This window comes from Ambystoma mexicanum, chromosome 7q (genome assembly GCF_040938575.1).
Source record: "Ambystoma mexicanum isolate Mex_15411 chromosome 7q, UKY_AmexF1_1, whole genome shotgun sequence".
In the NCBI taxonomy this organism is placed as follows: domain Eukaryota; kingdom Metazoa; phylum Chordata; class Amphibia; order Caudata; family Ambystomatidae; genus Ambystoma; species Ambystoma mexicanum.
This window is the reverse complement of record NC_090941.1, coordinates 536,696,650-536,718,602: the sequence shown is the minus strand read 5'-3', so window position 1 is coordinate 536,718,602 and position 21,953 is coordinate 536,696,650. Positions and strand designations below refer to the sequence as shown.

Sequence of the window (21,953 nt, the reverse complement as noted above, 5' to 3'; positions counted from 1 at the left end):
TGTCCCTGTCCTTCGAGCGTGGGGCCTTGCTGATTTTGACTGCGGGCTCCGACTCCTGGAGCGCGGCCTGGGGGTGGAAGTCGTCTTCGTCTTCCGACGATCGAACTTCTGTTAGCCTAGGGAGCGAGGCACTCTTGGCAAGAGTGGATGATTGCCTGGAGTCATGCGGCGATCTTGATCGCGAGCGCCCAGAGGACACCGAATCGGACCGTTCTGTTTGTGCCTCTTTCCGAGAACTCGACGTCGTCAAGTCTCGGTTGGACTTTGTGTGTTTAGTGTGTGTAGTGAGTGAAGCGCTTGTGTCGCCAGGGGTCTTCCCCATAGCCGCCCTGCCGGACGCCCTTCCGAGGTCGGGGACCTGCGCTCGGCTGTCTTTCGATGCCGTAATGCCCTCGCCGTCTGAAAGTGCGGCGTCGCTGCCGTCGCTGAAGGCGCCCTCCGCTGCCATGGCTGCCTGCCTGGTGTGGTGGGCCCAACGCTTCATCGAACGGTCCTTAAATGTCTTAGGTTTAAACCTACTACAGGCTCTGCAGTTCGCTTCGGGGTGGTCCCTCGGCAAGCAGAGGTTGCACGTGGCGTGCCTGTCAGCCCAAGGGTATTTGCGATTGCACTTGGGGCAGAATTGAAAAGGGGTACCCTCCATACGCACCTTGAGGCAGCGGGCTGTTAAGTGTAGGAAATGTATAAGGTGTACCTATATACCAAGAGTGTAGAGTATGTACCACCCCCCACTCTCCCTACTTGCAGGGCCGAGGCCAGAGGCCTTCCGAAGCCCAAATCCGTCGTGCAGCAGCCGACGGTCGATTTCTTCTCCAGCCGGCGTCGAGTGTCGACGTTGGGGTGGGGAAGGGTGTCAATAGATTAATATTTTAAATATTTTAGCAAAAGTATGGCTAAGGCCAGGGGACTCCGCAAAATGCTTCCGAACAGTATGGTGGAAAAAAACAATCTGAGGATCCTAGACGCGTGAGGGATCTTGGGTACAGTGGACGTCACACTAGGAATAGTATTACTGGCACGCCCTGTGTCGACGCCCATTTTCGAGTTTCGAAAAAACAAACTGTAATGCTCTGCAGCTTCCACTAGATGTCGGCCTATGCACAGCATGTGATCTAAGCAGATTCCACAAGCCTCAGAAAAAATATATATATATATATATATCTCACGTGGTGTTTTACTATTGCATTGCTATATTAATTTGTATTATTGGGCCACTAATAAATAGTACATTTTAGTATACTACTGTCCAAATTCAATTCTTGCTGTTTCACCGTGTACTCATTGGACACCCCTTATCACCCTCATTCCAACTGAGATTTAGCCTGGACTGCTCTCTTAGTTACCATGAATTGGTCTGGTCATCTTCCTAGAAGGGTCCCCCTGTTCATCTAACAAGGGTGGCAGGCTAAACATCTGTCCACCAGGGAAGAGTTTATAAATGCATTCTAACAACGAGTTTATGACTAAGTCAGCGGATGGGTGCCCATGACAGAGCTCATTAGTCCTTAAGTCTGGAGCCCGCTGCTGGGTTAGGAAGCCACCACCCCAGGTGGGAGGCCAAGGGCCAGGGTTCTGGCCTCGACTCCTGAGAGCTTTGCTCTTGGGTGTGGGCCGGGGCACCGGAGGACCAGTGCTGGTTTAGGAGGTTGCCACCCTGCATCCGAGGCTGGCACCCCAGGGCTCAGTTCTTGCGGGATGCAGACCGGAAAGCCCTAGCCTGCATTGGAGAGCCCTGGCCAGGCCCAGAAACTTGCCCGGACTACGTTCCTCACACCAGTGTGTCCAGCTGCTGGGCTTAGTGAGACTTGCATTCCGCTCTGGCCCTTTGTGTCCAATCGGTGAAGGCCCAGTGCTCAGCGGTGCCAAACCCAGTGCGTAGGGGACCACCTAAGAGCCCTGCTAGCTCTTCCCTGGGACTCCTGCCAGAGTTCAAGTCCCTCAGCTTCTGGGCTCACTTAAGCCTCACACTGCGCTCAGGCCTGTTGGGCACCACCTGCAAAGGCACCATGTCCAACTCAGGGGTTGGCTCACTGCCTTCCTGAAGCACCGGTATAGGTGCGCAGGAGGCAGTCTGCTGCCTGCAGCACCCCCATCAGGAAGACACTTCCCTTCAGCTATTAAGTCCACAAAAAGTAGGGGCTTCTGGTGCACGGCCGGATACAAATGTAGGAGTCAGCCAGACCAGCCGCAACTCGGTCCCTCTGGTCCAGCCAGATGGCCCGTCAAGCCCAGCTGCAGGAACAGATGGCCCAGGAAAGTCAGCCCCAAGCAGATGGCTGGGCTGCCCTGAGGTTGTGCCTGCATCAAGGCCACCGTCCACAGCCGCCACTCCGTGCCCTGGGGGCCAGGGCCCAAGCCACCATCCACCACCAAGGCCCAACCTCTCTTCCCAGTCTCCCAAGGGCTGGCTCCTGCCACTATGCCGCCGGCTAGGCCAAGGCCATCTGGTCTGCTAGGTTGACCGGAAAGGGAGAAGACCGCTCCCTGCTGAGCCGCACCGCACACAGGTGCACCCAGGGTGGGTGGGAGTTACCTGTGCTGCCCGTGGCGGAGCAAGAGGAAGGAGGGAGACACCTGAGCAACTGCGGTGGGCACTTTTGACAAAAGCTTGGCTCAGATGATGACTTTCAATAGATCCCAGTGAGGTACTTTTACTTACAAAACAGTGACCCAGAATCAGGTTGTCTACAATGATTTAGCACCAGGTTCCCCATGAACATAAGGTGCACTACAGGCGAGAGAGGTGGCCCCCTTTCTGTCCACACTCGAGTCCCGGGGCAAGTGGCTGTAAGCACCAGCCCAAGGGCCCACTAACCTAGGCCAACCAAGGCTCCACAGCGCTGCGCTATCATTACAATTCAGGGGAGACGGACTTCGAGGCATTCAGTCATAATCCCACAGATGGTAGCTTTACGCCATTGGATCATCTGACAAGCACATACACCAAATGTCTGAACCTGCCGTTCCTCTCACACGGAGCAGGATTACTATTGCAACAAAGCATCATCAGTAGAGTTAAACTAACCTGTCTCACAATGGTCTGAACCCAGCTCAAGTTCCCCATTAGCATGTAAACAATCCAATGCTTGTTGAATTCTACTTCACAATGACAGAGCAGACATTGAAGGATCAAAAAGCGATATCGCTATGAACAATTGGCCGCCACAAGCAGTTATCCTTGTGGTAACTTTTCTGACACCACCTATTTGAAACCCAAAAAGTCGGAAGGATCATGAGGCCCCGCTTTCAAGATCTGTATTCCTACTGAAAATAGAGATCATGCAAGATTTTGCCCTTCTGCTCTGCTGGAGGTTTCGCTCTTCCCTAAGCTTGCCTTAGGACACCTGTGTTATCTAACCGGTGTACCGCAAGAGTCAAACTCCTTATCTGCAACTGTGTCCAGAAAAAGTTGGGCATTAGGAGCCAGAAACGAGAGCCCCATGTGGCTCACCCACCCGCCTCACTGGGTAAGTGAAAAAACAATAAGTGCAGTGCCAGACTAGAGGAGAGAGGCAACCACAGCATCTGGGGCGATCCGCAGGAAGGGCCCGGCTCGCGTCCAGTGTTTCGGTTGGCCCTCCAACTTGCGCACATGCTTGTCTCCTTGGTTTGTGTTTCAAGACAGGCAGGTTGGGTAACCGACATCAACGCAGACCCCTGGTGCCCTTCGTGGCGGTGTGACCCACAGAAGGCAGTCCACCACAGGAGCAGGGGCCCCGTCCCTCATCTCAGCCTTGGTGACCCATGAGAAAGGCCTGGATGGTTGCCGGAGGTGGGCGCAGCAGCAGTCCATCTCCCTCGGCCCAGTGGACACAGCAAAACTACTGCCAGGCTGGCTGTAACTCTGCGCTGCAGCATAGTGTCGCCTGCCACCCATGATCTTCCAAGCTGAGCTGGAGCTGGTCGAAGTGCCCCACCATGGAAAAAAATGGTACCCATGGAGGCCGGGTGCCTGTCCCGTAAGGGGATCCACCGTTCCAGGGAGAGGACCTGCCCACTGTGTTGAAGCCTCCAGGCCGAATGTACAGACCTTACCCGTTTACCTCTCAATGTTTTCAAACCCTGTTTAACTCTCTTTCTCCAAAGCACTTTTTAACTTTCCCATATGTTACTTGTCAGCTATCGGTCTTGTGCCCATAGTTAGCCTTAGATGCAGTTTACCATACCCCTTTGGGCTGCATTCCCAAGCAACACGAATCTGAGACAACTAGATATCCGCGCGTCAGGACTATTACCGGCCTAACATAAGCTGCAGGGTGAGCCTCGATCAGAAGGACTTGGGCCCCCTGAGCGACGCCATGGAGTTTGTTTTCTGTATGCCACATTTCCCACGCGCCCACGACCGAACATGCGTTCGGCAATGGACTCTTCCCTCTTCACTCGCCGTTACCAAAGGACTCTTGGTTAGTTTCTTTTCATCCCCTTAGTAACATGCTTAAATTCAGTGGGTCGCCACGTCAGATATGAGGTCGTAGATGGGGAGCCGAAGCTCAAGCCATCATGACCCCACGAGGGCGGGGGGGAAGGGAATAGGAAGGCAAGGACATGGAGGCAATAAGCCAGGTCCAGGGATCATGCGACTATGCTGATCGGGGGTGTCTAACTCTAGGGGCACAAAGGGAACATGGTCCCTCCAACGACCCCAGCCATGCCCCCGGGGAGGGTACCCAGGCCGATTGACATTCAAGCGACCCTCAGAAAGGCATAGTCCTGAGCGGAAACAGGGGTCGAAAGGTGCGTTCGAAGTGTCGATCAATGTAGCCTGCAATTCGCACAGCCCGTAGGGTAGGCCTGGTTGTGCCATGGATCAGAGCTCACCTGGTGTTGCAGGCCCCCATCCGCCTGGGTAGGTGTCTTTAGAGTACACAGGTTTCCCTCGGCTCTCGGCTGCCACCACTCGGGGCTCATCTTTCAACCAGAAGGGGGACCCCCCCCAGCCACACACTGAGTTGGAGACTGGAGCACCTGGCCAGCACGGAGCTTGGAGGCCCCGCCCAGAGAGGAAGGGAGGGTGGTAGGGGAGGATCGCTCAGGGCCCCATCTCTGGTGCATGGTTGGGAGATGTCCCGGCACATTAACCCAACCTAGCCAGATGTCCCCATCTGTCTTCTGGGTCGGGTCACAAACCCCTCTGGAGAAAGGGATCCCACACTCAGGCACCTTGATCCCCTCGCACCACGGCATTAGACCTCTCTGCTGGCCGGACCATAGTGTGACCCGCACCCCGGGCTATGTGTGTGCACACCTGGGATGCAACCAAAGTCGAGTCCACGGCTCTCCCTCCTGTTGCTCCTCCTTTAATGATCCTTCTGCAGGTTCACCTTTAGAAACATGACTTTTACTTCCTCTAGATAATAAAGTTTGATCGTCTTCTCGGTGCTCCGCAGAGATCGGCAACCGAGTACCTCACTAAGCCATCCAATCAGTAGTAGCGAATGGCGATGTGTAGAAAGGGCAGGGACATAATCAATGTAAGCTTATGAGCCGCACTTACTAGGAATTTCTTGTTCATGGGAAATTATTGCAATACCCAATCCCTATACCGAATGGGGTTCAGAAAGTTACCCGCACCTGTCGGCCAAGGGTAGACACATGCTGATCTGTTTCCGTGTAGCGTGCATGCAGTCACGGACATCTAAGGGCGTCACAGACGTGTTATTACTTTATCTTGTGTGGCTGAACGCCACTCGTCCCTCTAAGAATGTGAACGCCAGTCCTAAGGAGGAGGGGGCGGAGGGGTAGCATAACTAGTTCGCATGGAGGAGTCTTGTTATCAGAATTAACCAGACAAATCACTCCACCAACTAACAGCCATGCACCACAACCCACAGAATCGAGAAAGAGCTACCAATCCATCAATCATTTCAGTTCCTGGGCAGGGTGAGGTTTCCCTTGTTCAGTTAAATTAAGATTCAGGCTCCATTCCTGGAGATGCCCTTTTTCTCAATTCCTCCATGTTTCAGCTTTGCAATTATACTCCCCGAAACCCAAAGACTTTGGTTTCCCGGAAGCTGCTCGGAGAGTCATGGGAATAACGCTGCCGGATCACTAGTCGGTAGAGTTTATGGTCAGAACTGCGACTGTATCTGATCATCTTCGAACCTCGGACTTTCATTCTTGATTAATGAAAATATTCTTGGCAAATGCTTTTGCTTTGGTTTGTCTTGCGCTGGTGCAAGAATTCACCCTTAGTGGCACAATACGAATGCCACCAGCCGTCCCTCTTAATCATGGCCCGAGTTCCAAAAACCAACGAAATAGAACCGGAGTCCTATTCCATTATTCCTAGCTGAAATATTTAGGCAACAGGCCTGCTTTGAACACTCCAATTCTTTCAAAGTAAACACTTCGGACCACCAGGTCACTCAGTCAAGAGTATCAAGGGGCGTCGAGAGGCAGGGGCTGGGACAGGCAGTAGCTTGCCTCGCAGTGGACCACCAGCTACATACCAAGATCCAACTATGAGCTTTTTAACTGCAGCAACTTAAATGCTATGGGAGCTGGAACTACTGCAGCTGCTGGCGCAAGACTGGTCCTTCAATTCATCCTCGTTGATTTGAAGTGTACTCATTCCAATTACAGGGCCTCAAAAGAGTCCTGTTCTGTTATTTTTCGTCACTAACTCCCAGAGTCTGGAGGGAGTAATTTATGCAACTGCTGCCTTCCTTGGATGTGGTAGCCATTTCTCAGGCTCCCTCTCAGAAATCGGACCCCTGACTCCCCATTACCTGTGGTCACCACCATGAGACTAACAGGAAGTGCCATTAAAAATGGATAGGGCAGACATTCAAATGCATCATCATCAGTCATAGGAACTTGCTATCGGCCAAAGTCACCAAAGCGGCCGGGTGAGCCTGAATTGGTCTTGGTCTGATAAATGAACGCATCCCAGGAGGTCAGCCCTCGTTGGCATGTATTCGCTCTAGAATTACCATTTACCCAAGCAACAGATGGAGCGATCCTAGGAACCAGAACTGATTTAATGAGCTATTTGCAGGTTCACTGTACCAGCCGTGTGTAGTTACACGTGCATGTCTTAATCTTTGAGACAAGCCTAGGCTATTTGCAGAATCAACCATATTGCCAAACCTGCTGGAGGGTGGCAACAGGGGGATCCATGCACCCGCCTCATGCTGACATTCACACCCTCAGCCCGTTTGCGGGACCAAGGCGTCGGAGCATGCTCGGATGTCTGTGGGTTGGGTGGACAAGTCAGCCACAGGGGTGCCGGCAGCCCAGCAGACTCCACTAAAGAGGGGTGGAAGAGAGAGTGGGTTCCGACAACTTTAGTGAGGGGGCACCTTCCGTATGCCTCCACCACCAGCATGGTAAAGGGGGGGGGGGGCACCACCGGAGGAACAGTCTTAGTCCTAGACTGCTGGGGAAAACATGCCCAGTGTGACTTCCACGCAGCCCCCCCCCCCTCTATTTTGATGCAACTGCTGGGGAGCTGGGATATGGTCCCAAGGCAGGTTGAAGCTAATTGCTTGAAACAGTCAAGGCTGGCTAAGCAGTCAAACCTTAGATGGAGCAAGAGCACCAAATCGATCCCATGGACTGCAGGGAGGCAGAGGGACAGGGCACACTGCCGTCTGCGTGCAAGTCACCTGAGGTTCTCTCGTGGGCCAGGCACCCTGCTTCCCGGAAAAGAAGTTAGCCTCTGTGAAGAGCACCATGAGCTTTTTCCCCCTGGCGTGGGCCAGCAGGACACCCCCAGCAGGCCAAGTTCTTGACCGGCTTGGGGAGTGAGGTGGTTTTGCCACTGAGCTCAGGAGGGGCAACGAGAACAAAGTGGAGCACAGACAGGACCCATACACAGTCTACAGAAATACAGGGTATGGCGGCTAAGGTTTATTATCAGGGATTGAAATTTAGATCGAATAAACAGGTGCTAAAAGCAGCTCCTGGGTATTCAGCCTGAACCAGTGACCATGAGCTACCTCTGAGGAATGAGGAGCTAGTACTTCACGTTCGCAAACCTACCTTCCACATAAAATGCAAACATATCATTTTGTCCATTATTTATGACCCCCTTCTGTTTAAATGTCTTCCAAATGTGTTTACTTCTACATTGTCCCTCAGGCACACCGTTAAATAAATACAGGCATGATGTTGGTGCAAAACTAACCAGGTGCTTTTAGGCTACAGGCATGATCTAAATAGCTCCCTACTCCAATCAATTTCACACCATGTTATTATAATCTGTTTATAATCTGTTTACCCTAGGTGGTAAAAGGGGAGGTCTGGGCAAAAGTGTCTAGCCGCCTTATAGACCCAAGTGGATAAAAATGCCAAATTGGCACCCAACCAGACTTCCAGAGCAGGCTGGCCATATTATCCTGCTGTTCATTCCTATGGACAACCACCAGATGGCCGGGTTCAGAGCTCCGGCAAGGGCATTGGGGCTTTGACCTCCAAGGAGGAACCCCAGGATCGCTGCTGGTCAGGTGGACTGTTGACGCTGCTTCTTTCCTGGGCCTCTGCAGGTCACGTGTGTAGGCACCCATGAAGTGGGCTGGGACGTCTGGTCCCAAACCACACTACCGTTGCCAGGGTGTCTGGTGTGCATGGGAGCATGAGGACGCCAGTGGTCCAGATTGAACCACTGCTGGTGTGCATGCATTGAGCAGATCTTGCCGCTGGGTGCGTGCGCTCACCTGATTGTGGATAAGAGGAGGGGTCCTGCACTCATTCCACTCATCTGAAGAAGGAGCCAACTATCATGAGGAGCCTAGGAGAACAATGGACGACCCTGAGACGCACTTCAAGAGGTCCGACAACCGAACGCTGCTGCTATCCCGTCAAGACCTGCTTTGTGCCTGATCTCAGAGGACCTCCGAAGGTGCCTCAAAACCTTGGAGTGGTGGGACCAATCACTCTTGATACCGCCTGGTAACCCTGCAAGTGAGCCTGTTCAGAAGTGTCCCTGGGCCATCCAGTGGGCTGTTCAGCTCGAATCTAGGTTGCTGTGCAGGAATGTTGTATTTTTCGACCCAAGACTTTGGGGAGACCTAGCTTTTCCAACAAGGCACCATTCCGCTGAATTTCGACATCCCAGCGCAGGTGCTGGGCCGCCTGATAGAAGGCTGCATCATACCACAAGAGCTTGGTCCCTTTGTCTCACTGTGTTGCAGTGGCGGTTGCTGAAGAGGATTTCCCCACGTTCCTTCCAGTGCCCAGAGTCTTGCTGCAATGTTTTCTTTGTTTCTTATCAGAATCAAGAGTAATAGCTCCTGTGCCACACCAGACCTGCATCCGCAGTGCCTGTGCATCTGGAGGCCGAATGGAGGGCAGGAAATCTTACCTCTGGTGACCACCTCTGGACCTGCCAGGTCTGGACCAAATCTGAAATAAGGGTGGTGAGTAGAAGTCACTTAGCGGTGCACCTTTGTTCTTCCAAACACATTCATTCTCCGAAGGCACATTTTTGGTCTGCCTGTTGACGTGGCTAGTGTTTGACGCTTAGAGCCCTCCGAAAGTCCGGAACATCTTGGTTCATCGTAGCAGATCCTCAGCAGACGTTTCCAGATTCTGTAAACATGCAGCTATTTACACAATTAACGTTCGTGCTCCACATCTTTGGTTATGGGAAGAGAAAACTTAACTGCAACCTACTATATTCTTCTAGTTCTATATACGAGAACATCCTGTTATGTGAAATTTTGTTTTTCATTCTTATTTTTTTCCTGTTACTGTGAATCAGCTTATTACCTGACACTTTGGCTCTTTAAGGGAGCTCCTGCTACTCTAGGCCTGGGACAAGTGGCGTTCAGCCACACAAGATCAAGTAATAACACGTCTGTGACGCCCTTAGATGTCCGTGACTGCATGCACGCTACACGGAAACAGATCAGCATGTGTCTACCCTTGGCCGACAGGTGCGGGTAACTTTCTGAACCCCATTCGGTATAGGGATTGGGTATTGCAATAATTTCCCATGAACAAGAAATTCCTAGTAAGTGCGGCTCATAAGCTTACATTGATTATGTCCCTGCCCTTTCTACACATCGCCATTCGCTACTACTGATTGGATGGCTTAGTGAGGTACTCGGTTGCCGATCTCTGCGGAGCACCGAGAAGACGATCAAACTTTATTATCTAGAGGAAGTAAAAGTCATGTTTCTAAAGGTGAACCTGCAGAAGGATCATTAAAGGAGGAGCAACAGGAGGGAGAGCCGTGGACTCGACTTTGGTTGCATCCCAGGTGTGCACACACATAGCCCGGGGTGCGGCTCACACTATGGTCCGGCCAGCAGAGTGGTCTAATGCCGTGGTGCGAGGGGATCAAGGTGCCTGAGTGTGGGATCCCTTTCTCCAGAGGGGTTTGTGACCCAGAAGACAGATGGGGACATCTGGCTAGGTTGGGTTAATGTGCCGGGACATCTCCCAACCATGCACCAGAGATGGGGCCCTGAGCGATCCTCCCCTACCACCCTCCCTTCCTCTCTGGGCGGGGCCTCCAAGCTCCGTGCTGGCCGGGTGCTCCAGTCTCCAACTCAGTGTGTGGCTGGGGGGGGTCCCCCTTCTGGTTGGAAGATGAGCTCCGAGTGGTGGCAGCCGAGAGCCGAGGGAAACCGGTGTACTCTAAAGACACCTACCCAGGCGCCAGGTGTTAGAATCGATTTCTTAACTCTAGCCTGGTGGACAGATGTTTAGGAGGCCACCCTTGTTAGATGAACAGGGGACTACGAACGACAATGCTATTATGACAGGAAAATGGCAAACAAGCCTAACACAAAAGGGACAACTAACAACCTTACCCACTCAGACAGGGCATTGGGTACGGGCCTAGGTTGCTAGAAGATTGATCTGGGAGGACCAGTTGACACCAACCACAAGCTGGGATGCAGGGGCCGGCCAAAACAAAGATCGAAATGCAAAGACTAGCCAACTTAACAAAATGACAGAGAGATGAGACAGCCTTATCATGTGGAAATAGATCACTGAAATAGGAGTGTGCATTTCTCGGGACAACAATGTTACTAACGCACCTCACACCCTAACTAAACACAACCATACCTCTTAAACCGCAGCAACCCGCATGCACTTCACCACATTGCAACAACAAACACACTACATAGACCATCACACAACGGACCTGGACCATATACCACGCCAAAAAGCTCAGCGAATGGTGTTAACCGAACTGAAGCTGCCAACAGTATATCACAGCTCCCTTGCTCCTCTGCAAAATGTGTCCTAACACTCCCTAACCTACCCCCCCCTATTTTCTTTCAGATCCGCCTGAGCGCCACTCCGGTGGTGATAGTGTGCGGAACAAATGTCCTTTAACATGGGCTAATTCACGGTGGTTTGGAGAGCAGTCAAGGCTAAATCTCAGGAGGAGTGAAGGTGATCAAGGGTCTCCAATGAGCACACACAGTGAGCGGCCTTCTAAGAATGACAATTAAGACCATCATATATAAAAATATGATTCATTCATATTATTCAATACTATTTATTCTAGGCCCACTAACACAGTGACTAATGGAATAAACTAGTAAAATACCACACAAAACCTCCACTATGTAACATATATACACTATCCCTGGAGTGGATGCGAGAAAGTTGATAACTTCACCTATACCTGTAAAGGAAGTAGGTAAGTAACTTTTGTAGCACCAACAGTCTTCAGAAATGACTCTGTGTTGGGCTAATAAGGTGCTTTTGGTGGCGATTCGTCAAATTTTACGCCTCTGGAAGACGAGAAAGAAACCAAGTATTGATGAATGGTTATCGCAGGTGCAGTTGCTCTCAAGATTTGAGAGGATTAAGTATTATGCTTTACATAAAGAAGAATTTTATAAGGAACAGTGGGAGGCTTTTAATGAACTCTATGTGTGAATTAAGTGCTGATGGGTGATGGTTTTTGTTTGAGTTTTTAATTTACTATTGTGTTCTTTTTATTGTGTTTGTCTTGTGTTGTGTGGTTGTGTGTTTGTATTTTTTTTTCTTTTTTTTCTCTTGTTTTCCTCTGATTTTTGGCTAGTTATTTCAAATTAGGTTTGTTGCGATTAGTACAGATAATTGATAGGTTTTTCTTATTTATTCTGTACTATTTGTATCGACTTGTATAATGCTTTTTTCGTTTTATTTGTCGTTTTCTTGTTATCATAATTGTTGTTTTGGAATGATATGTATTTCTGTTGATAAATCTTTAAATAAAGTTGTCAATTTTTTTTCCAAAAAATTAGAAGCACGGGAAGAAGAGCTGACAAATCATTTAAAGACCAACCAAAAAACAAAAAAAATAAGAAATGACAATCCTAACTCGTGCCAGACCTCTAACCAGTGTCTAGTTGGTAGTAAGTTAGCTAGTAGTAAGAATACTATATGTATGTCTGACATCTATCCTAATTTAGATCTCCTTATTGACCTTCTCTGTGGGCTCTTTTTTATATTGTGCTGAGATATATCTGATTTGAGATTTAGTTGTAATTTTACTTGGAATTTTAATTGAAGTCTCCCGATTTTTCTATCCATCTTTTCTAAAGAGATGTTTTTATTGTTTCTATTGTATCTAGGTTTGTAATATGTGTAAGAGTTTGATTTAACAACACAAAACAAACAAAAAACGTTTCCTGCAGAGCAAGTTTTTTTTCTTTTTTGCAGGTCTCCCCGTTGGCTTTCCATTCATCAGCCGGTTCAACTGCTGCTTTTCAATACGACTGCGTCTCCGACAGCCTCCCCGCTGCCGACTCCTCCCCAGTGGTCCACCTGCGGTACCAGTTGTACTTCTCTTGCCTTTACGGTAGGAAGCGCCTAACCCACTTCAGCACAGTCTGCTCTCGGGTGTCTTTTTTCACAGAAGTGTGCCCAACACTTTACCGCATTGTCATTTCAAATTACTTCTACATCAATCAATGAAAAATAAAGTTTATGGAACCGTGTATTTTCTGACCAATTTGTCTCATTAATTGGTATGTCTTTGCTTGTTTCATGTTATTTTATGCTCATAATTTAGCATAGATACCCTTCTGGCAACCTTTTGGCCTCTAACATGTATTTCCATGAATATCATAAATACATATCAGAAAAATACAGAAAAGCAGAGGATCTATTCCTCCACTTCCTTCATGTGTTGTGATTCACGTGGTGGTAGTGGAGGAATAGATCTGCTCTTGTTTTTTTTAACATATAATTAATGTTTTTATGGTATTTTGTGCTCAACCAGTAAATTTTCAATTTGTCTAAAAATATAAAACTGAAAACGACACGTACAATGCTTAATTCATCTAAATACATTTTTCATTGATTGAAGTAGAAGTAATTTAAAATCACGACTAATGAGGTAAAGAGTTGGTCACACTTATGTGAAAAATGTGTGATTGTTTGATTGAATACATTGTACCCAACATATTGGGTTCTCCTTTAAATAAAGGTGCTCTTGGGTGTCTGCCTTCGGTTCAGCTTCCCACTTCACCCGCTCTGCATCTCTCGTCTCCACCTTTCCTTTCAACTTGAAGAGGCACGCCATTTGTAAATGTCCCACACAGCCGATTTCCATCACAACTAGTCTGCACATTTAGCTTGGCATTTCTTTTAATCCACATTACCTCCTCCTTCCTCATCTCAGTACTTTGAGCTCAGAGGATTATTGTGCATTTTAAAAGTTGTATTGCTTGGGATTTTTGTTTAAATCAAAACCATCAGAAAAAGGAGGTGTTAAACATGCGTTATGTACATATTAAGTGTTAATGGTATCCTGTCTAGAGTTTTTGGCAAGAAGGGGTTTTAGGATTGTACACTGGAAGGATTTGTATAGTGACAACAGACCATCAGGAATGTCTTCTTCACATGGAAGGGAAGAATACTGCGTCCCTCCAGATGGGGTCACCATATCTCCCAGACAGCCATCTCCTCCCATGTGATCCTCCCTCATAATACCACCCCCACGGTTAGAATCAGGTAGCGGCTGTTGTCCCCTGGGCCCATGGGAGGAGATCTTAGGCTGGAGATTAGTGCTGACTCCACAGGAGTCATCACATGACAATGGGTCTAGACTACTGGAGAACATTAAGAGACTTGCGGGGTGGTCACGTCTAAACTTACGGTATAATTAACTTTACAAATGAATGTAGCTCAGCTGCTGGGTGTATTTAAGCATACCATAAATGTGTAAATAAGATATTCAAGAAAATATATCATTACTGGATCATTCCTACGGGGTGAAGGGAACTAAAAGAAGCTCATGCGCAAAGTCTTGAAAGGGAACAGGACCTATGGTGGCTTTTGAATCCCAGCCATACTAAGGTATAACAAAGCCTGTATAATAAGCCAGTTCTTGAAGTGGCTACACCTAGGAAACAGAAATAAATTGACGTTGGCAGAGGACATTACCTTAGGTCCAATGAGGGTGAATGACCATCTTATGGCTCAGGAGCAGAGATTGGGAGCGAGCATCACCAGAGCAAGTAAAACTTGCCTTCAACATTTGCACAAGAGACTGATGAGAGGAGGGCAAATGTGCAATTGCTGGGACGGGTGGCACTGTAGCCAATCGGCACCTTCACAGTAAGAGGTAAGAGACTGAAATTGGTATCTTGAATAAACCAGGACATATTAAGGAAACAGGTTCGGCTTGATGTGGAGTTTCCAGTTCTTAAACTTTAGTTTATGCTATGCCTCCAGGAAGTAGAAAAATATTATAAAAGTTAGGGGCATTATGCCATACATTTTGGAGGGAGTAGACATGGCAAAAGGAAAGCCCGCTATACTTTCTATGTTGGATTGTGCGGTGTGAAGGTTAGTGCTATATATAAAGCTTCAGGTTCACTGGGGAACAAGGTGAAGTGACAGACTGTCAAATGGGAAAAGGAGCTGAATGTAGAGTTGCCACAACAAACTGAAAAAAAGGATGTTTTCCGCTATGTACTGACTCAAAAAAGCAAGCAAATACAAAACATAATAGAAATAGTCCCCCAATTCTTTTTAAACAATTGACCTATGAAAACAGTTGTCGTGTCCAAACTATATCTCACCCTCACACTTAAATAATCAAAGGGGGCAAGGTAAATGTTCTGAATTTTTCTTACTGAAAAATCCACAAATAATCCTTGAATCCAGGAGGGTTCCTTTCCCCGGATTATTTCACGTAAGATAACCAGCGTGTTCTTTAAAGCCCGAGTCTTTAAGACTAGCTGGAAAGTCTAGATGGCAAAATGTTTTCCAAACAATGATTTCTCAGTAATTCCAACTACACTGAGCAAGAGAAGTCTCAAGGATGGAAACATTTTCTATTTTTCACACCTACTTCAAAGTGACAGGATGGCAAAATGTCTCTTGCACGCTATTTTTCCAAAGAGGTCTATTTTAGATGCTTTATGGAATCCCGCTTTCTAAAATTTGCAGATCCCCTGGTATACTCTCCTACCAGGTATCTTTCTCCAAAAATAGTTCACTGCTTGATGTGCTTTATTCACTAGGGCTTTCTACAATGTCCGCTTTCTTTCTAAGTATAACACAGTTACACTCCTTCACTGCTGTAATGCTTCAGACAAAAACATGACGCTTGAGCGCAGTGCATTCTGGTGCACTCAAAGCCATAGTGGACATTTGCTTCAGGCCTCAGTGGAATCTGCACTTGATGTGAACTAACCTGCTGATCAACATGTTTTCAACGTTGCTCGTATTATTCCACTGGTAAACAGGTTTTCAAAGTTATTCATTGCTTAGGTTAGTCTGCATTTGCTCACCCAAGGAGACTTCGGTAAGAAGGTGCGCAAATAGCCTAGAATAAGCCAGTGCCGGCTGATACCAGATAACGTTACCATGGACATTGTCAAAAATGAGTATGAGTTATGGAGTCGTTTTCATGTTCTCTTGAGAGAGAGAAGAGTTCTGCTCCTTGAAGGGTATTTATTATCTCATTTATTGTGTTTATAATACGCCCAAACCCTTCGGTATCACAGCGTATTTACAGACAGTTTAAGATAGAATTAACAGATTAAGATACATATACAAACAAACCATACAATCTTATGGTGTAACGGAGGTTCCATGTGTTCTAGATATACTGTGGAGTGTAGTGATCATTGTTCAAAAGAACTACCTCGCAGTTACTGTCTAAATGGACTAGTGGGGGCATTGGGTTCGAATTTATTGAATAACCATGTTTTAAGTAACTTCTTAAAGCATTGGAATGAGGGCTCAGATCGGACATGCGGAGGGTTGGTGTTCCAAAGATTAGGGGCCATTACTGAGAAGCTGCTACCTCCAGCTCTTGAGTATTTGAAGCGTGGGATGGTAAGGTGTGCCTTATTGTTGGATCTTACAGTTCTAGTGGTTTTATTCAAGGTAACAGAGCTGTTCATGTACAATGGGCCTTTTTTGCAAGACATTTGTGCATGATGCAAAACGTTTTAAAGATAATTCTTGCTTTGATCGGGATTTTGTTAGGCCAATGGTTGCTCTTAATGCTTTGTTTTGTAACAGTTGTAGTTCGGCTATGTTGGTCTTGGAGATAACTAGTAGTAGTACATTACAGTAATCTAGCTTTGATAGTATGAGGGCTCTGGCGAGTGTTGTGCAGTTTTGTGGTGTCAGAAATGGTCAGCTTAGTGCAATGAGTTTGGACGTGTATGAGGTGGTTGAGGAGAGGGTGTTGACATGTTTAGACATTGTTAGGTTGTCGTCTAAGTAAACACCTAACATTTCGACGTGTTTGGAGACTGGAATTTGGGTGCCGTCGATGGTGATTGAGGCATACTCCGAGGGGAGAGCAATGATTTTGGCAGTGGAGCCCACTATGAGGATCTCTAGCTTTTCGTCAGTTAGGCATAAGCAGTTTATTGCCATCCAGTTTTGACTAATCACATATATTTGATTAATCATGATTGACAATCTTATCATGGGTCACTCCGGCCGGGGCCCATGAGAGCTGTCAACAGAAACTTCGAGAGCCAGAGGGTTCTATAAGTGGCCACTCCGTGATTGCAGGGAGTTTAAAACGAGGGGTGCCAACCCAGTCAAGTACGCATCGCTCCAGGCCAGTTGATGACAAGATCTATCTCCTTGACTGTTTCAGGGGTTTTCAGTGACATCTGGCAAGAGGAGGATGTTCTTTGCTGCTGTGTCAAAGGTCATGCATTTTATCTAGAGTTCTATTCTTTGCATGTATAGCATTCACTTATTCATTTAGTATTTTTGTTGCATTTATTCATTGATTTATTGTTTTTGTCAATGGTATGAGTAAAGAGGTTGTAAAGAGTCAGTGTAAATCATTGCTCTCCAGCGTCCAAGGTTTTCATTCAGTGCACTGGGGGAGAAAACAGCTAAGACAGCATGGATTGTCTCAGCGTCTCCTTCTGCTGTCGATTACGCTTCCACTACTCTGCAGCTCTCCTCTCCTTTCCTTTCCTTTCCTCCATTGAAGTTCATCATCACGTTGAAATTCCCGCAAGGCTGATTGCCAGTCAGACAACTAGTATGCACAATGAGTTTGATGTCCCTTTCATTCCACATGGACTCCTCCGTCCTCTTCCTCATCCCAGTATTTCAGGCTTTAAAGGAAGTTGGAGTACATAGGAGTTTCAAACCTTTTAATGTTACATTGTTTTACATTTGTGTTTAAATCGCAAACAGAGAGAAGAAATTATGAGGGTGTCATGCACATATGAAGTGTGAATTGCATAATTTCGGCAGTATGCCATCAATATGTTAGAGACTATTTTCAGAAGGGAGGGAAGAATACCGTCTCTTTTCTGGTTGAGTCCTCACTTCCTGCCGATATTTGTCCCCTCCCTCATAATACCACCCAGAGGATCAGTATCAGGTAGTGGCTGCCGTCCCCTGGTCATGAGGGAGGAGATCATTTTCTGGTATAATCATAGCTTGGTTTTGTTTCTATGTTACTGCACATATTCTGTCTGCTGGGCTGGATCAGCCTCTGGTACTGTTCCTATTATTCATGGAGTTCCTCAAGGTTCTGCTTTGGGTCCTCTCCTGTTTTGTCTTTACAAGTCTCCTTTTGCTGCCATCATTTCATCCTTTGGGGTATCGCATCATTTTCATGCTGAGGACACCCAACTATCGGTCTCTCCTCTTTTTCCTCTTCTATTCATGATAATCTCACTTCTGGTCTTTTGGCAATCAATTCCTGCATTTCAGACCATTTTCTTTCTCTGGAAACTACTAAAACCGAGGTCCTCTTTTTCCCCTGCCAATGCCATTCCTCCTCCTCTCTCTGCCTCCATTAATTTCCTTTTCTCCTGCTCGACTCCCAATTTCTTCTACCGCTCGCAATCCTTTATCTTTACTCTGATTCTTCTTTTTCTCGACACATTTTGAGTTCACGTTCAGGTCGCTTTCATCTATTTAATATTTGTAAAGCTCGACCTTTCCTTACTTTCAATGCTAATAAATTCTTGATTACTTTACTTTTTTTTTCACGCTTTTTCTCAACTTTACTTTTTGGTCTTCCTGTTTCTCGGCCAGCTCTTCTAAAATCTGTCCTTAATGCCTTTGTCATTCACTTTCTCCTCGTGATTCCATTTCTTTATCCTGATCTTCTTGGATGGCTATCCTTTCATTCACGTCTCAAATGTAATTTTCTTTGTAATGTTTTAAAGTCTCTTTATGGTCTTGCTCCTCCGCATCTCTGATCTCTTTTTACATTTCTTCTTGCTCCATTTGTTCTCATACTCCATTTCATTTATTGGTTCTCATTTCGCCAAATCTTGATTCCTTTCCTTTTCGTTATTGGTCCCTCTTAATTGGAATGCCCTCCCTCTTTCCATTTTCTCTGTGTTCTCTTATTCCGTTCTTCTCTTAAGACCCATCTTCTTCAATCATGAAGTAAAAGCTTAGATTTGTACATTGTTCCTTCTCATTTTATTGTACTGAAAGTTTGATATGTAAAGCGCTTCAGAGTAAAGCACTATATAAACTCCCAATACCCAAAAAAAAAAGTTATCTTACTGTACTATCTTTTTTATGTTTTCCACATATAAGAAGACATGGATGTACAGAAACAGGTTACCTTGTTTACAAACTTCTCCAGAATAAAGTTAAGAGAAAGAAACTGTGCTTATACAAGAGCTACATGATTTAGGGATGGTACCTTTTTCTTCCGTTGCCCTCCTTGGCGGCTGTTAGAAGAAACAGGTGCTGCATCATTAATTTTCCTTTCATGAGTAAAAGGACCCTGTTCTCCTAAAATAAAAATCATGAAAATATGTTGATTATTGAATAACTGAATCATTGAAAAAAATTATACTTCCCGGAAACATCATAAATGTCATCATTTTAACTAATAATCCTCTGAAAGCCAAAAGAAGACCATTTAAACACGGTTCTTAGTAAATGTGTAAGGAACGTCAAGGACGGCACTTGACAAGAGGATAATGACAAAATTCCTTCCGAATAATGGAGATTGTGACATTACTGGATTATAACCCATCTTGTACAAACACCAGAACAACATACTTTTTTACCATATCCTCACGGATGAATGCATACATTTCTAAAACATTCCGAATATGCATGCGTCGAGGATAAACATGGTCAAGTCTAACAGAATAAGAATGCAATCGATTTAAAAAAAATTATGTAGAGTGTAAATTTGACACACATTACGGTTTTGGGAGTTTTGGTACTTTTTTCTCTGCATTAAAAAGGAGAGAACAACAATTTAAAGCTCATAGCAATTTTGGGGGGGGATTTAATCTTTGTATTGCAATATATCAAAACAAACATGAATTGCAAAACACACACATGGAGCCACGCTCCGACAAATAACCCCAACTGTACTCCCTATCCAAAACCTTCCCCGAACCCCGTTCCGTCCCTCCCCCTCCCAAGCCCATATCTGAAGAGCACAAAATAGGAGATCATGAAGGCAATGGCTGTGGGGGGGTAGAGGGATTCAGAAGGGGCAATAAAGAGTGACTATACATAAATGAGAAAAAGCCCAAGAAGAGAATAGAGGAACAAACTGAAATATAACACAATCAAAATAAAACACAATCTAAATAAAATTAACCTGCCCATCAAGCGGCAGTAGACATTGCACGCCAACATCGTTTTGGTGTGCACAGAACGGCCCCTTAGGGATATAAACAAACAAGTCAGTAAGTTCAAGAACTAATATGCCCTCACTGGGCCCGCACACCTAAGAAAGCAATTCCGCTCAGCGGAGCATATTTTAGTCAAAAGTGTCCGCCATTGTTAAGTCGTAGATCCGGCCTTTTCCAGTTCAGCAGGAAGGCTTTAGGAGTGGTAAAAAAACAATGTGTATTAGTCTGCAGGTCAATTCATTGCTATGCCATTTTCTGAAACCCTGTCCAAACAGCATTGCCGCCGGGTAGATTAGATTATAGCCCCCTGAACACTCTGGAGCTTAGATCACAACAGAGAAAGCCTGGGGCAGTATCAAAACATATGTCCCATGGTCCCCACTCTGACACACCCACGCAAGCATTCGGCATCTCCCGCTATACCCATTTCATACAATCTAGCTGGGGTGTAGTATGCTCTGTGCATGAGCTTGAAATGCATATCCCATTGGCGGAGATTGCAAGATACTTGGACCACCGTGGACAAGGAGTCATGTATATGGATCCGTGTTAAAAGACAAAGGAAAAATGCCTGAGTACCAAAAGCCCGGGGGAGGAGGCAATCCAGCAAGAGATAGGAGGATAGTTTCCCATAAAGCAAGGTCATGGCGGATCTGATCTAATATAGGTGTATAGCTGATCCATATTCTGAAATATTTGATGGCCTGCAATTGATGCTTAAATGGGGCAACCACCCTAGGGTCGTAGGGGATGTCCTGGCACAATGGCAAAACCTCAGACTTAGCCCAGTTGATACTGTAACCGGCTACAAGTCCATACTCGCACAATATAGCAGAGATGCGGTGGAGGGACCTGGTGCATCAACTAATATATAGTAAGATATCGTCGGCATACAGGGAAATGCTGTATTCCTCTGGGCCCTTGCTTATGCCGGTCCGTTCACCATCTGTCCTCAACTTGGCGGCTAGCGGTTTAATTGCCAAGGCATATAATAACGGCAACAGTGGGCAACTCATAGCAATTTTACCAAAAGAAAATGGTATGTTTAAAAGAGACAGAAATAATGCCTGAAAGCGGTATCAAGTTCTACTGACCGATTTGCAAGTATTAATTCAGGTATTATTATTATATAGCCTAGAAACCTATATTAATTATCCCCTTAATTGGCCAGAGACTTTAGAGGGAAAACTATGGCAATCTGCTTTGGGATTATAATAGGATCCCCGATACAAGCGATCAGACTACAATGGGACTCATATCGCTTCATACATTAATATTGGAAATAAGACCTAGCCTATTACACATACACAATGTCATAATAGAATTATGGGATTACTTTGTCACATGATGCAAAAGTATATTGTCTTGGAAAAATAATCTGAGACTCTTCCAGTGGATTGGTGAATAACTTAATTGCAATCAGCAAAGCCAGCATACACAGGACAACAGCAACCCAAAGACAAAAAGAAACTCTGCACAGCAACCCCCCCCTCCTCCCCTCTAGACACTGGGCTTTATACAGGAGAGGAAGCAAGCCTTTTAATGGAGCGGGGGTTTCAGACGTAGCATATCATCGTGAATGAACAAGTTCCTCAGCATACAAGCCTTAGGCACAAGCGGCGTTTTCACACTCAGGAAAACATAATCGGGATGGAAGGAAAACAGTAATATCTTCTAGTTTTGCTGTGCAAGCTATTTCTATAGTTCACATACAGCTAAGTGCAAGCAAGCCCACTTACTATATGACAGCTTCCGTCTTCTAAAGCCACCTTGCATAGGGCAAGCGACACTCTAAAACTTTGGCTTCTATATGCCAAAAGGGAAACACGTCAGAGGCGAGACCTGTGGAAGCGAACCGTGGAAGCGAGCACCTCTAGGTACTAGGCGGTAAAGCCTTCAAAGTTAGGACATGCGCATTAGAACATAGGGCTCACACAA

At 46.4% G+C, this 21,953-nt stretch overlaps 1 protein-coding gene across 2 annotated transcripts in view; it reads right to left on the bottom strand.

Annotated features, from left to right (window-relative positions):
* Nucleotides 1-21,953, bottom strand: part of NUFIP1 (nuclear FMR1 interacting protein 1) — a 546,199-nt gene that overhangs the window by 454,510 nt on the left and 69,736 nt on the right. Inside the window, exon 2 of one of the 2 annotated variants that reach the window (XM_069640255.1) lies at nt 19,061-19,152. The exons of the other annotated variant lie outside the window; for it this stretch is intronic. Coding sequence (XP_069496356.1) covers nt 19,061-19,152 — 92 coding nt within the window. The remainder of the gene's footprint in view (nt 1-19,060; nt 19,153-21,953) is intronic. 2 annotated transcript variants of the gene reach the window in all.